Source organism: Callithrix jacchus, chromosome 22 (genome assembly GCF_049354715.1).
Source record: "Callithrix jacchus isolate 240 chromosome 22, calJac240_pri, whole genome shotgun sequence".
Lineage (NCBI taxonomy): Eukaryota > Metazoa > Chordata > Mammalia > Primates > Cebidae > Callithrix > Callithrix jacchus.
In genome coordinates, this window is record NC_133523.1 from 29,880,819 (window position 1) to 29,897,399 (window position 16,581).

Here is a 16,581-nt window from a genome sequence, read left to right on the forward strand (position 1 = left end):
AGCCTCTCTCCCCTTTCCACAGGTGGAGCGGGGAGGAGCTGAAAGTTCTAGCCCTCTCACCATGGCTTGGGCTTTCTGGGGATCAGCATCCATTCTAAAGCCTCCCACCAAGAGTAACCTCATTAGCATATAAAAGATACGATACTTTTATCACTCAGGGGCTCTGTGCCAGGAACACAGGAACAGGACGAAGACCAAATATTTATCTTTTATTATGCCACAGCAACGCACTGAACTGCTGTCATTACACACCACAGGTCACAATCTGCAGCTTGTAAAACCTGTGCTACAAAGGGGTTATTGCAAAAACGACTGATTCTGTAGCTGATAATGTCCACAGGGATTAGGGTGGGGGGGGGAATTCTCCCATCCTTAAGTATCAAGAATGGGTTCATTTCTTTTTACAAATGGGTTTCCTTTTGGCTAGTGAATATAAAATGTGTTCCAGATATATTCCCTTCCTCCTGTTGCCTGCCAGGAAGCTCAGAGACAAACCATGGCTCACATTTCACAAGGTATGTAGGACTTTGTGGCAGACACTAGCCTTACCTCCAGCTAAATCTCTCCTTTATTCTTCCTTCTCTTGCGTTCAAATCTTCATTCACTCCTGATTTAATGTTATATGTTGTATGAATGTGCTAAGGTACCTCGAATCCACTTTGGAATGAGGGAAGATAAACAATTATAATTCCTGGAGAACAAGCCTTCTTTTTCTTGGTATTTTTTCCTTAAACCTGGCATAGCCCTTTCCACATCATCGGGGTGCTGAACAAATTTCAGTTCATGGAAGAACAAATGACAGAGTGAAGACTACTCTCTCCAGGCAGCGAGGAAGCTGATTGGTTCTCAGCACCATAGTAGGTCCAACTTAAATATAAAAACCGAGCGCAGGCAAGGTGGCTCACATGGGTAATCCCAATGCTCTGGAAGGCCAAGGTAGGAGGAACACCTGAGGTCAGCAGTTCAAGACCAGCCTGGCCAACGTGGTGAAACCCCATCTCAACTAAAAATACAAAAATTAGCAGGGCGTGGCAGCACACACCTGTAGTCACAGCCACTCGGGAGGCTGAGGCAGGAGAACTGCTTGAACCCGAGAGGCAGAGGTTGTAGTGAACAGAGATTATGCCACTGCACTCTAGCCTGGCCAACACAGCGAGACTCCATCTCAAAAAAATAAAAATAGGCTGGATGCAGTGACTCACACTTGTAATCCCAGCACTTTGGGAGGCCGAGGCAGGAGATCACCTGAGGTCAGGAGCTTGAGACCAGCCTGACCAACATAGAGAAACACCGTCTCTACTAAAAATACAAAATTAGCCGGACATGGTGGTGCATGCCTGCAATCCCAGTTACTCAAGAGGCTGAGGCAGAATCGCTTGAACCCAGGAGACACAGGTTGTGGTGAGCTGAGATCTTGCCACCACACTCCAGCCTGGGTAACAAGAACAAATGCTCATCTCAAAAAAAAGAAAAAAGCTGTAGACCTCTTTATGTCAGTCACTCTGAAAACGGTTGGCAGCCAGGTGAGGTCTCGGGTTGGTTTCTGTAATGCCAAACTTTGATGCAACCATGATTCAGAAATCAACCCTGGATTCTGAGCTTCGTTTCTAGCACAGTGCCAGAGGCATTTGAACCAGAGCAACTCCATTTTGAGTGACGGCTAGGAAAATGAGGCCAAGACCTGCTGGGCTACATTCTCAGAAAATTAGACGTTCCTAGCCTCAAGATGTTTACAGTAAAGGGAACAAATTAGTAATGTTTACAACAGACCCACATGGGAGTGTCAAGATATCCCGTTACCTGGAGAACAAAAGCATTCCTAATTTTGCTTTAAATAATATGAATTCTTGGCCAGGCGAGGTGGCTCATGCCTATAATCCCAGCACTTTGGGAGGCCAAGGCGGTGGATCACGAGGCCAAGAGATCGAGACCATCCTGGTCAACAAGGTGAAACCCCGTCTCTACTAAAAATACAAAAAAATTAGCTGGGCATGGTGGCGCACACCTGCAATCCCAGCTACTCAGGAGGCTGAGGCAGGAGAATTGCTTGAACCCAGGAGGCAGAGGTTGAAGTGAGCCGAGATCGTGCCATTGCACTCCAGTGTGGGTAACAACAGCGAAACTCTGTCTCAAAAAAAAAAAAAAATAATAATAATAATAATAATAATTCTTGTAAAATATAGTAATTTTTTAAAATTATTATTATTATTATTATTATTGAGACCGAATCTTACTCTGTCACCCAGGCTGCAGTGCGGTGGCGTATCTCGGCTCACTGCAATCTCTGTCCACCTCTCAGGTTCAGGTGATTCTTCTGCCTCAGCCTCTCGAGTAGCTGGGACTACAGACAGGCACATGCCACCATGCCCAGCTAATTTTGTATTTTTAGTAGAGACGAGGTTTCACCATATTGGCCAGGCTGGTCTCAAACTCCTAACTTCATGATCTACCCACCTTGGCCTCCCAAAATGCTGGGATTACAGGTGTGAGCCACTGCGCCTGGCTTATTTTTTGGTATTTTTGCTAGAGATGGGGGTTTTGCCATGTCTGTCAGGCTGGTCTCAAACTCCTGGCCTCAGGTGATCTGCCCACATTGGCCTCCCAAAGTCCTGGGATTATAGGCATGAGCAACTGCACCCGGCTGTCCCAACTATTTCTAAGCCCAGGCCGGGGCAATGGACAAAAATAGAGACAGCCCAAATTAGGGACTGTAGCCAGAGCCTTGGTCATCAATACTGACACTCTGTACCCAGTCTGCCCTTCTGAAGAAAAACAAATGGCTCCTATGGGCTTTGTCAGAAGAGTATGGCCTTTTTCAGCTTCTGCCCCTGTAGTCTAATAAATGCTGTTACAGCCAAAAAAGATCTTGAGGCCAACCGAGATGGGGCAGACGATGTGTCAGCCCTTTCCTGCCCACAGTCTTTCTGCAGAGGTTCTCCGCAGCTTCCCTCTGGCCTGGACCACCAACAGAAGCCCTACTCCCTTGGGTTTTTCATGATGAACATGCACATAGTATTAAGAGTAAAAAATATCTCATGCAGTGGCTCACGCCTGTAATCCCAGCACTTTGGGAAGCCGAGGTGGGTGGATCACAGGTCAAGAGATCGAAACCATTCTGGCCAGCATGGTGAAACCCCGTCTCAATTAAATACAAAAATTAGCTGGGCGGGTGGCACATGCCTGTAAGTCCCAGCTACTTGTAGGCTGCGGTAGGAGAATCGCTTGAACCCCAGAGGCAGAGGTTGCAGTGAGTGAGACTGCACCACTGCACTCCAGTCTGGTGACAGGGTAAGACTCCATATTAAAAAAAAAAAAAAAAAAAGTCAAGAATGAGAAGGCTGGACATGTGGCCCATGCCTGGAATCCTGGCACTCTGGGAGGCCAAGATGGAAGGAATGCTTGAGACCAGGAGTTCAAGAACAACCTGACCAATATAGCAAGACTCTTGTCTCTTAAAAAAAAAAAGTGAGCAGGGGGATGCTGGGCGCAGTGGCTCACTCCTGTAATCCCAGCACTTTGGAAGGCTGAGGCAGGCAGATCACCTGAGCCTAGGAGTTCGAGACCAGCCTGGGCAAAATGAGGAAACCCCACTTCTACCAAAAGTTAGCCAGGCATGTTGGCAGGCGCCTGTGGTCCCAGCTACTCGTACACTGAGGTGGGAAAATCACTTGAATCCAGGAGGCAGAGGTTGAAGTGAGCCAAGATTGCGCCACTGCACTCCAGCCTGGGTGACAGAGTGAGACCTCATCTCAAAAAAGAATGAGGAGGTGTCCCACTTACTCTCTCTGAGAGACCAAACCACCAAGTGTGAACAGGGGAAGAAGGCCACACTCAACTATTTCCTATAATGACTTATGACATCCACATACACTTTTTCTCAATTTGGAGCCTCTAAGAACTTTTCCACCAAACAAAACCCCTATGTGACAATAACTTCTCTGCCCCAAGTCCCAAATTTCTTTAACATCCTAGTGTTTTGTCTTACAGATACATGTGAGGTTGGCATGGTGGCTCCCAACACTTTGGGAGGCTGAGGCAGGAGGATCACTTGAGGCCAGGAGTTCGAGACCAGCCTGGGCAATGGTCTCAAACTCCTGACCTCAGGTGACTCGCCCACTTCGGCCTCCCAAAGTGCTGGAATTACAAACATGAGCCACTGTGCCTGGCCTGAAAAGTTTTTGTTGTTTTTTTCAATACATGTGGCTGGGCATGGGTGGCTCATGTCTGTAATCCTAGCACTTTGGGAGGCCAAGGCGGGTGAATCACGAGGTCCGACATTCAAGACGAGGCTGGCCAATATGGTGAAACCCCGTCTCTACTAAAAATACAAAAATTACCCAGGCATGGTGGCGAGTGCCTGTAGTCCCAGCTACTCAGGAGGCCGAGGCAGAAGAATTGCTTGAACCCAGGAGGTGGAGGTTGCAGTGAGCTGAGATCATGCCACTGCACTCCAGCCTGGGCGACAAAGCAAGACTCCATCTCAAAAAAAATAAAAAAATAAAAAAATGTATATTTTGCATTCTGTCCCTGTTTGTTTTAGTGTAATTTTTTTCCCCAAGTCTTTTAATAAAATTGTCCTTCCAGGAATAAGCACCACGTTGACACAGTGACTTGCCGCAGCTTTAGCGACCTTATTAGAGCAGCTTAGCCTTAGTCCATCTGATCCCAAATCCCACTCTGCCAGGGATTCCAGAGGCTGGAGTAAGGACTGTCCCACCCCCTGCTGAGGTGGCATCTGCTCCCTGCCTGTCTCTAGGTGGAGGAAGGCGGGACTTGGAGTTGGTGTCAGCCCCAAAGGCTACAGAGGGCTTACAAACCCCACCACAGACACACACCAGCCCTCCCACAACTGACAGTATGAGCTGGTATTAACCTCTAGTCACTCTCATGACAGCCAAAGCCACCCCAGGTTACTCCTGACCTCGAATTTCATCACCCCTAGGTCCAGGGGGTCACAAAGTAAACTGGAGGCCTGAGAGACTTGTTCACTGGGCTCTCAGGGTGTTATTATCCCCCACTCTTTTTTTTTTTTTTTTTTTTGAGACGGAGTTTTGTTCTTGTCTTGAGACAGGGTTTCACCATGTTGACCAGGATGGTCTCAATCTCTTGACCTCGTGATCCACCCGCCTCAGCCTCCCAAAGTGCTGGGATTACAGGCGTGAGCCACCACGCCCCGGCCCTATCCCCCACCCTTAAAAGAGTCCCCAAAATTTAAAAATTCAACAATTGGCCAGGCACAGTGGGTCATGCCTATAATCCCAGCACCTTGGGAGGCTGAGGCAGGCAGATTACTTGAGATCAGAAGTTCGAGACCAGCCTGGTCAACGTGACGAAACCTCATTTCTACTAAAAACACAAAAATTAGTAAGGCATGGTGGCAGATGCCTGTAATCCTAGCTCCTCAGGAGGCTGAGGCAGGAGAAATGCTTGAACCTGGGAGGCGGAGGCTATAGTGTGCCTAGATCACGCCACTGCACTCCAGCCTAGGCAACAGGGCAAGACTCTGTATCGGGGCAGGGGGGAATCAACAATCAATCAGAAGATTAAAAAATAAAATCCCCAACTCCCTAACTTCTCCTGGAAAAAAAATTAGAAGATGCAGCAACTCTGGCCCTAACCTCCCTGAGGCAAACTGCAGTTGCCCCATCCAGAGAGGGCATATGCTGTGGACTTCACCACAGTCCCCACCACTCCCTACTGTCTCACAGCACAGAATTCAGCCCCATTCACTCCTTTCAAGTCTACCTAATCCCTGTAAGCCTAGGAGCAAGATACTTTTGATCTAGCCCAACAATTCTCAGCACAACAGTGGAACCTGAAGTCCAGAGAGGTTAAACAACTGGTTCTTGTTCAAAGAACTAGTTAGCTAACACCAGTTAAAACTAGGCAACCTGCTTTAGATTTCATAAAGATTGCCTCAGTTTCAGAGAAACTTTGTCACGTTTCTACCCTAGTTTTTCTCAAGGGAGGGAAGAAAGCTGGGAGAAGACAGAATATTGTCTCTGCTTGGCCTAAATGAAAATGTATGACCAGACACAGCGGCTCACGCCTGTAATTTCAGCACTGTGGAAGGCCGATGCGGGTGGATCACCTGAGGTCAGGAGTTCAAGACCAGCCTGGTCAACATAGTGAAACCCCATCTTACTAAAAGTACACAATTTAGCCAGGCATGGTGGCACATGCCTATAATCTCAGCCACTCGGGAGGCTGAGGCACGAGATGTGCTTGAACCCAGGAGGTGGAGGTTACCAATGAGCCGAGATCATGCCGCTGCACTCCAGCCTGGGCGACAGAATAAGACTCCATCTCAAAAAAAAAGAGAAAAAAATTGAAAATACATTTGAAGGATTTGGTATCGTCCTAAGCAAACTCCAGGAAGCTCATGGACTCCTGGCTCGAATAAGACTTTGAAGTATCACAAAGTCTGGTTTTTCAAGTGCCTGCCCAGCCACAATACCCTCCAACACCCCTTAAGTAAGGGCTTAGCACCCCCATTTCCATTCCTGCATTTCTGGGGACATCTCCAAACATCCCCTGCCCCTATTCCAACGGTTCTACCTTCCTTTGGGGGCTGCCGTGGGAAACCTGAGAACCAGAAGACAGAGGAAAGTAGGGCCCATTTTACAACTGAAACCACCCCTGGCCTGCAGGGACAGCCACGTAATTGGTCGCCCAGGGACACCACGGGGCCAGAGCGGCACTTGGCAAAACGCCCCATTTGTTTTCGGGAATCGGTTGGTGCTTACTGAGTCAGATTAATAAATACCTCCAGGGTTTCCTCTGACAACATTCTCCAGCAAGGGGCACTTTGAACCTTTGGGCCACTGTGAGAATCATTAACAACCCCCCACCCTCGCCCCTGCCAACGCGAGCAACTGCCAGTGTGACAATGAGCTTGAGCCAGGCTTGGGCCTCAGAAGGGGTGACTGCTGGTGTCGTTAAGAGAATAAGACACACGAAACTGTCCTAGTTCCTGCCTGAGAAACTGCAAGTTCCCTGCTCCCAGGGGCCGCTCCAACCACCCTCTGTCTCTAAGGCTGGCCACCCTGGGCCAAAGTGTATCACATTCAGAGTTCATTATTCCCTAGAAAACATCACTTCCCGAGATGATTCGATTTGTTTACTTGTCTATGAAGGTCTCCTCCCATCCCCTAACAAGAGAAATCCCAAAACAGGGCCTCCTCTGACCTGCGTGCACCTCAACTCTGCCTGCCATTTAAGAGATGCTCAACAGCCAGGCACAGGGACTCATGCCTGAAATCCCAGTACTTTGGGAGGCTGAGGCAAGAGGATCACTTGAGGCCAGGAGTTTGAGACCAGCCTGGGCAACATGGTAAAATTCTGTCTCTACAAAAATTTTTTAAAAATTCAATTGCCGGGCATAGTGGCTCACGCCTGTAATCCAAGCACTTTGGAGGCCAAGGCAGGTGGATCACCTGAGGTCGGGAGTTCAAGACCAGTCTGACCAACATGGTGAAACCCTGTCTTTATTAAAAAAAAAAAAAAAAAAATTCAATTAGTCGGGTGTGGTGGTACACACCTGTAGTCCCAACTACTCGGGAGGCTGAGGAAGAAGAAATCACTTGAACCTGGGAGATGGAGGTTGCAGTGAGTCAAGATTACGCCACTGCACTCCAGCCTCTGTGGCAGAGCCAGACTATGTCTCAAAAAAAAAAAAAAAAATTAGCCAGGTGTGGTGGTGACCTATGAAGGCACCATTGCCCTCTAGCCTAGGTGACAGAGTGAGATTCTTTCTCAAGTCTCAAAAAACGAACAAAAAAGGAGGCCAGGTATGCTGGCTCAAACCTGTAATCCTGAGGCTGAGGCAGGAAGATTGCTTGAACCCAAGAGACCAGCCTGGGCAACATAGTGAGATTCCTGTCTCTTTAAAAAAATAAAATAAAACAGGCTGGCTATGGTGGTTCACTCCTTTATTTTATTTTTTATTTTTATTTATTTTTTAAAGACGGGGTTTCAGCATGTTGGTCAGGCTGGTCTTGAACTCCCGACCTCAGGTGATCCGCCCACCTTGGCCTCCAAAGTGCTTGAATTACAGGCGTTAGCCACCACGCCTGGCCTGGTGGTTCACTCCTGTAATCTCAACACCTTAGGCAGGTGGATCACCTGAGGTGAGGAGTTTGAGACCAGCATGGCCAAACATGGTGAAACCCATCTCTACAAAAAATGCAAAAATTAGCCGGGGTTGGCAGGGAGGTGGTGGCGCGCTCCTGTAATCCAGTTACTTGGGAGGCTGAGGCCCAAGAATTGCTTGAACCTGGAAGGCGGAGGTTGCAGTGAACAGACAGCATGCCACTGCACTCCGACCTGGGTAACAGAGCAAGCCTGGGCAAGAGAGCAAGACTCCATCTCAAAAACTAAATGAATGAATGAATGAATGAATGAAAATAAATAAATGAAGGTCAGGCATGGTGGCTCATGCCTGTAATCCCAGCACTTTGGGAGGCCGAGGTGAGTGGATTACCTGAGGTCAGGAGTTCAAGACCAGTCTGACCAACATGGAGAAACCCCATCTCTACTAAAAATACAAAATTAGCTGGTCATGGTGATGTATGCCTGTAATCCCAGCTACTCAGAGACAGAAGAATCACTCGAACCCAGGAGATGGAGGTTGCAGTGAGCCAACATCATGCCCTTCCACTCCAGCCTGGGCAACAAGAGAGACCTTGTCTCAAAACAAAACTAAACTAAACCAAACCAAGTCTGACACAGCAGTAGCATTGCTTTTCCTGATGGAGTGGTGGTTCAAGAGGGTTGCTTATATAATTCTTCTGGACCTCCGAAGTATTTCACAATAATAAATATAAATAACCCATACACTTAGAAGCACATTCAAACACTGACAGGACTAAAATGAAAAGTGAGTCACCTCTACCCCCATCCCCAGTCTTGCCCCAAAGAGCCAAATCTGCTAACAGCGTCTAGCTTCATCCTTTTGTGTGTATACAAAAGCATATGTACAACATCCTCTTTTCTTCTTTTGAGACAGTCTTGTTCTGTCACCCAGGCTGGAGTGCAGTGGTGTAATCTCGGCTCACTGCAATCTCTACCTCCCAGGTTCAAGCAATTCTCATGCTTCAGCCTCCTGAGTAGCTGGGATTATAGGCACGTGCCCCACTATACCAGCTAATGTTTGTATTTTTAGTAGAGATGGGGTTTTACCACATTGGCCAGGCTGGTCTCGAACTCCTGGCCTCAAATGATCCACCCGCCTCAGCTTCCTAATGTGTTGCAATTATAGGCATGAGCCACCATGCCTGGCTGTATATGTACAACATCCATTAAACACACATACGTGCACTCAGGGTGTGCTGCTCTGAACTTTTAATTTTACCTCTTAATATCTCAGAGGTCTTGCCTAAGGAGCAAACACAGACCCATTCAGAAATGAACTGCCCCCAAAGTCATGACCAGAAGCCCTCCTCCTGCTTGACTGAGTGCTCAAAGGAGCAGCCCAGAGGGAGGAGGTGATCCCGCCGTTCACTCGAATCTGTGACCAGATGCTGGGAGCCTCAGAGCCTTGTGGCTCTTGTACAAACATTCAGTGTACCTGTTTTTCCAAACAACCCCTCAGGAAGGCTCCAGGTTCCCTAAGGCCTTCACCGATGAAGCTAACCCACTGGGAATACCAACGATCAATATCCTCGCAGACATTTTGGCACCCTCATCCCTGGAATCCCTGAAAGTCCCAGGAAGCTCCAAGGGACTTGCAGTTTCAAGCAGGTAAGCCAGGCTCTTCTCTGCTGGAGTTTAGGTTCTGGGTCCCCAAAAGCACTCCATGTCTCTTCCTGAGGCCCCAGGAGGCATCTTTTTCACTCACCTGGGCAGCAGTATGGTGCCCACCTCAACTACACATTATAAAAGGTGGCATGGGGCCGGGCGTGGGGGCTCATGCCTGTAATTCCAGCACTTTGGGAGGCGGCTGGATCACTGAGGCCAGGAGTTCAAGATCAGCCTGGCCAGTATGGTGAAACACTGTCTCTACTGAAAAGAAAAAATCAGCCAGGCATGGTGGTGCATACCTGTGGTCCCAGATGCTTGAGAAGCTGAGGGAGGAGAATCACTTGAACGCAGGAGGCAGAGGTTGCAGTGAGCCAAGATCAAGCCACTGCACTCCAGTCTGGGCAACGGGGCAAGACTGTCTCAAATCAAACACAAAGGTGGCACAGGGCTAAAAAGAGTCACCAGCACAACTCTTAAGGAAGAAGAAACTGCACTGTTTGTAAACAGAATGAAGCTGGCACATTGTCTTTTGTTGCATTTTGTTGCCTGTAGAGGGTTTACACGGGTCTAGACACAAGTAAGTCTTCTCTGACTTCTACGCTGGATAAGTAACTGTTCTACCACCAGAGCATACTAATGAGTGACCTAGAACATGGGGCTATGCTGAGCCCTCATTAGCGAGGTAGACACTGGCAACAGAAATGTCCCCCTTTCTCTTTCCTGCTTTTCTTTCCTTTATATATTCAATAAACATTTACCAAGCAGATTCTGCACCAGGCATAGTGTCAGGCAGTGGAGAAAATAGACAAGTCCCAGAGAAAGCCAGAAAACAAACTTCAAGACAATAATTGGGCTTCCCACCAAGATGGCTGACTGAATTGAGGCCAAACGCCACACCGCCCACATCCATCTGCCACCCACCCAATCCCCAAACACACAAACAGGCAGGGTAAAGTATCTGTTTCCAATATTACTGAGCTCTAGGGAAGAAAGGGATGACTGCAGATGCCAGAAATGAGGAAACCCAAAGCTGAAACCAAGAGCCAGGACTGGGAGTTTAGGGAACAGATGGTTAGGACTCAGGAGAGGCAGGGAAACCAGAAGGCACATACTTCAGAAGGTTTTCTGCTCCTGTCCTCATCCGCACGGCTTTCAGGATCTGCTGATTCAAAGCAGCTCTTTGGTTCTGCAATTTACTCCGGCCAGTTTGTGCAAGGGGATTACAGCCCTGAGGAAAAATAAGAGATGCCCCTTCAGAGGTCAGCCACTTTAAAAATGATGACAGTGTTTAATATAATGGAAAATGTTTAACTTTAAAAACAATCTTTTCTGAAAACAAAGCATCTACATAGAAAATATTGAAAAGTATAAAGAAAAGTCACTCATAATAACACAATTCCAAAACAGCCACTGTGAATTGGTCTTTCCTTCTCATCTATTTTATTTATTTATTTTAATGTTATTTATTTAATTAACTTATTTTGGAGACAGGGTCTTACTTAGCCAGGTGCTGTGGCTCATGCCTGTAATCCTAACACTTTGGAAGGCCAAGGCCAAGGCAGGTGGATCACTTGACGTCAGGAGCTAGAGACCAGCCTGGCCAACATAGTGAAACTCTGTTTCTACTAAAAATACAAAAATTAGCCAGGTGTGGTGGCGTGAGCCTGTAGTCCCAGCCACTCAGGAGGCTGAGGGACAAGAATCACTTGAACCTGGGAGACAGGGGATGCAGTGAACTGAGATCCTACCACAGCACTCCAGCCTCAGCAACCAAAGTGACAAAAATAAATTAATCCAGTAAATAATTAATTAAAGACATATCTCTAGGGCAGTTATAAGATCAAACTCCTTTAGGGCTACCATGGACCAGCCCAATCATACTCCAGGACAGAAAGGCACACACTCCCTTGTGACTACTTCCCCTCATTGTTACTATCTACTTTTTTTTTGCTGCCCAGAATGAAGTGCAGAGACATGATCCTGGCTCACTGCAATCTCCAACTCCTGGGTTCAAGTGATTCTCACGCCTCAGCTTCCCAGTTAACTGGGACTACAGGTGCATGTCACCATGTCCAGGTAATTTTTGTGTTTTTAGTAGACACTGGGTTTTGCCATGTTGCCCAGGCTGGTCTCAAATTCCTGACTTCAAGTGATCCGCCTCCCTTGGCTTCCCAAAGTGCTGGGATTACAGGGGTGAGCCACCGTGCACAGGCTAGATCATATGATTTATTCTACATTTAACCATTTGAGGAGCTATCGGACTCTTCCAAAGTGGTTATACAATTTTACAATCCCACTAACAGCACGAGAGTGCCAACTTATCTACATCTCGCCAATACATGTGCTGGTCTATCCTTTTTATTAATACTACATTGTGTGTGTGCTATCGCTCACTGTGGTTCTGAACTGTGTCTCCCTGACAGTTAATGACGTTGAATATCTTTTAATTCATGAACTTATTGGCCATTTGTATGTCTTCTTAGAAGAAATATCAATTTGGATCCTTTACCCAGTTTTTTTTTTTGAGACACGATTTCAGTCTGTCGCCCAGACTGGACTGCAGTGGTGCGATCTCAGCTCACTGCAACCTCCGCCTCCTGGGTTCAAGTGATTCTCCTGCCTCAGCCTCCTGAGTAGCTGGGAATACAGGTGCATGCCACCACACCCAGCTAATTTTTATATTTTTTGGTAGAGATTTTTTTTTTTTTTTTTTTTTTGAGATGTTGTTTCACTCTTGTTACCCAGGCTGGAGTGCAATGGCATGACCTCGGCTCACTGCAACCTCCGCCTCCTGGGTTCAGGCAATTCTCCTGCCTCAGCCTCCTGAGTAGCTGGGATTACAGGCACGCGCCACTATGCCCAGCTAATTTTTTGTATTTTTAGTAGAGATGGGGTTTCACCATGTTGACCAGGATGGTCTCGATCTCTTGACCTCATGATCCACCCGCCTCGGCCTCCCAAAGTGCTGGGATTACAGGCGTGAGCCACTGCGCCCAGTCTTATGAGATGGGGTTTTACCATGGTAGCTAGGCTGGTCTTGAACTCCTAAACTCAAGTGATCCGCCCACCTCAGCCTCCCAAAGTGCTAGGATTACGGGTGTGAGCCACCACACCTGGCCCTCCCTCCTTTGCCCAGTTTTACACTGGGTTATCTTTTTATCTGTATAGTTGAAAATTACAATTTTTAATCTTTGCCAAATTGGCAAGCAAAAACAGGTATCTCATTCTTCTAATGTGTTTGTTTATTGTAACAGTGAAGGTAAAGTTTTTTCTGGATAATCTTGATCACTTAAATGTTTTTCAGCAAACTGCCTGTGTTCTCTGACCATTACGCCCTGGGGTATTTGGATTGCAATGTTTCATGCTATAAAGTTTAAGATCAGAATGAAAGCTTCATTTTAACTTAATGGTGTTCTTCCCAGGCCAGACAGGTAGAGGCCCTAGGACCTGAGTTAGAACTACATTCCTCTTTGACGCTTATCTCTAGGTCCCGCCCACTGATGCAACTCCCTGGGAGTGATCTGGCTTCAAGTCAAGAGACTGCCCTTCCTCTCTCGCTGAGTCACATCTCAGGCCTGCACACACCTGGTCTCCCCAACCTCTCTGCCCAAGCCACAACCATGGCCCAGACCCCAAGAAGGGAGATATGAGTTATCTATAGCTGAAACCTTCTCAGGGATCCCAGTATTCTCCTTCCACAAAGATTTCTCATTCTTGGCCAGGCATGGTAGCTCAAGCCTATAATCCCAGCACTTTGGGAGGCTGAGGCCAGAGGATTGCTTGAGGCCGGGAGTTTGAGACTGCGGTGAGGTATGACTGCACCACTGCACTCCAGCCTGGATGACAGAGTGAGACTCTGTCTCTACAAAGAATAATCATAAAAAATTTAAAATAATAAAACTAAAAGACTTCTCATTCTCACTTCCCAGCAGATCACCACCACCTGTCCCTCACACAGTCCCACAACCTAATTTTATTTTCCCTTTCTCGAAAGGACACTTTCCCCTAAGTTCAAATTGCACAAATATTCAAATCTGAGTTGAAATAGATATATATATTTTTTGAAGCAGAGTCTTGCTCTGTCGCCCAGGCTGGTGTGCAGTGGTACAATCTCAGCTCACTACAGCCTCCATCTCCCAGGTTCCAGTGATTCTCCTGCCTCAGCCTCCCGAGTAGCTGGTATTACAGGTGCCTGCCACCATACCTGGCTACATTTTGTATTTTTAGTAGAGATGGGGTTTCACCATGTTGGCCAGGCTTGTCTCCAACTCCTGACTACACGTGATCCACCCACCTCAGCCACCCAAAGTGCTGGGATTACAGGTGTGAGCCACGACACCTGGAATGGATTTTAAAGTCAATATAATTTAAAGCAGGAAACGATCCCCGATTTTGTCTTTTTTTCAGATTTGAGATGAAAATATCTTTGGCCATGCACAGTAGCTCACACCTGTAATCCCAGAACTTGGGAGGCCGAGGCAGGTGGATCACCTGAGGTCAGGAGATCGAGACCAGCCTGGCCAACATGGTGAAATCCCGTCTCTACTAAAAATACAAAAATTGGCCAGGCGCGGTGGCTCACGAGGTCAACAGATCGAGACCATCCTGGTCAACATGGTGAAACCCTGTCTCTACTAAAAATTACAAAAAATTAGCTGGGCACGGTGGCGCATGCCTGTAATCCCAGCTACTCAGGAGGCTGAGGCAGGAGAATTGCCTGAACCCAAGAGGCAGAGGTTATGGTGAGCTAAGATCGTGCCATTGTACTCCAGCCTGGGTAACAAGAGCGAAACTCCGTCTCAAAAAAAAAAAAAAAATACAAAAATTAGCCGGGTGTAGTGATGTGCACCTATAATCCCAGCTACTCTGGAGGCTGAGGCAGGAGAATCACTTGAACCCGGAAGGCAGAGGTTGCAGTGACCTGAAATAATACCACTGCACTCCAGCTTGGGCAACAGAGCAAGACTCCATCTCAAAACAAACAAACAAACAAACAAAATTAAAATATCTTTAATGTGGGCCAGGTGGGGTAGCTCACATCTGTAATCCCAGCATTTTGGAAGGCTGAGGCAGGCGGATCACTGGAAGCCAGGAGTTTGAGACCAGCCTGGCCAACATGGCAAAACCTGTCTCTATTAAAAATACCAAAAAAGGTCGGGCGTGGTGGCTCACGCCTATAATCCCAGCACTCTGGGAGGCCGAGGTGGGTGGATCACAAGGTCAAGAGATCGAGACCATCCTGGTCAACAAGGTGAAACCCTGTCTCTACTAAAAATACAAAAATTAGCTGGGCATGGTGGTGCGTACCTGTAGTCCCAGCTACTTGGGAGGCTGAGGCAGGAGAATTGCTTGAACCCAGGAGGCAGAGGTTGTGGTGAGCCATGATCATGCCATTGCACTCCAGCCTGGGTAACAAGAACGAAACTCCATCTCAAAAAAAAAAAAAAAAAAATCAGCCGGGCATGGTGGCATGCACCTGTAATTCCAGCTACTCGGGAGGCTGAGGTGATAGAACAGCTTAAACCTGGGAGATGGAGGTTGCAGTGAGCTGAGATCATGGGCAACAGAGCAAGACTCCATCCTCCCCCTGCAAAAAACTTTAATATTAAGCTATTATAATTTAATATGTTAACATTAAAGGACTAAAACAGCTGGGTGCAGTGGCTCAAGCCTGTAATCCTAGCACTTTGGGAGGCCGAGGTGGGTGGATCAGCTGAGGTCAGGAGTTCAAGACCAGCCTGGCCATCATGGTGAAGCCCCATCTTTAAAAAAAAATTAAAAAAAAAAAAGAATAAAACAACTGTCAGTCTCTTTCCACTTCCAAAAATGACTATGGTTCAATTGGACTCAGAATTACCTGGATCTCCACTGCTGAGTTTCACTTTACAGGGAAGCTTGAATAACCAATTCCTTCATGTACATTCCCAGAGTTCAGATAAGCAGCCATTCCAGCCTACAGATAAGAACTTTTTTTCTGTTCGGATACTTTACCCAACTTCTGCTGGCTTGGAATCACTACACCCTAACCAGCCCACAGTTGTGTGATCAAGTTTCTAGATAAAGCACAGGAATGTTTAGGGTTAGATCTGACTGAGTAATTGGACCCAAAACCACATTACTTCTTCCTGGCAGGTAAGGATGCTGGGCCCTGCTAGGAAACACCAGAAATACCCCAGGGCTGTGTGGAAACTTCCCTGAGAGGTAAACCTGGACAAGACCGCCAGGAAGACTCCCTGGCATCACTGGAAACTATCAGCCATCTATCAGCCCCTGCCAGGGGCTGCTCTGTAGGGACAAAGTAGGGGGTCTACCATCCTCACCCATAAATTTCTCACCCCACCTCCAGTCTCGTCTAATAACAAGACGTTAGCCCTGAACAAACAGCTTCCAGAACAGCCTCTGCAACTCAGAGACTGGGATTGATTCTCAACAGAACACAGAGCTGCTTTGAAACTGGAGTGAGGGTTTGCACCAGGGACTGGGGCTAAGGGTCACACACATGTGGGGCCAACTGAGCTGTTCTGACCTTGGGGGCTACTGTTGACAAGTTCTATTGTGACTTTCTCCTCCATGCAGTCTATTCCCTTCCCACACGAAGGTTCAGACATTTCCATCAGTCTGAAACTTGGAATGGTGGTCAGACAGCCAACCCCCAAGTAAACCAAGTACTCCACCCTGGCCAACTCAGTAAAACTCCATCTCTACTAAAACTACAAAATTAGCTGGGCGTGGTGGCATGCGCCTGCAGTCCCAGCTACTCAGGAGGCTGAGGCACTAGAATTGCTTGAATCCGGGAGGTGGAGTTTGCAGTGAGCTGAGATCGCACCACTGTAATCCAGC

The 16,581-nt window shown here is 47.4% G+C and overlaps 1 protein-coding gene across 1 annotated transcript in view; it reads right to left on the reverse strand.

Annotated features, from left to right (window-relative positions):
* Nucleotides 1–16,581, reverse strand: part of RHPN2 (rhophilin Rho GTPase binding protein 2) — a 75,726-nt gene that overhangs the window by 46,459 nt on the left and 12,686 nt on the right. The window contains exon 2 of the mRNA XM_035284293.3: nt 10,854–10,969. Coding sequence (XP_035140184.1) covers nt 10,854–10,969 — 116 coding nt within the window. The remainder of the gene's footprint in view (nt 1–10,853; nt 10,970–16,581) is intronic.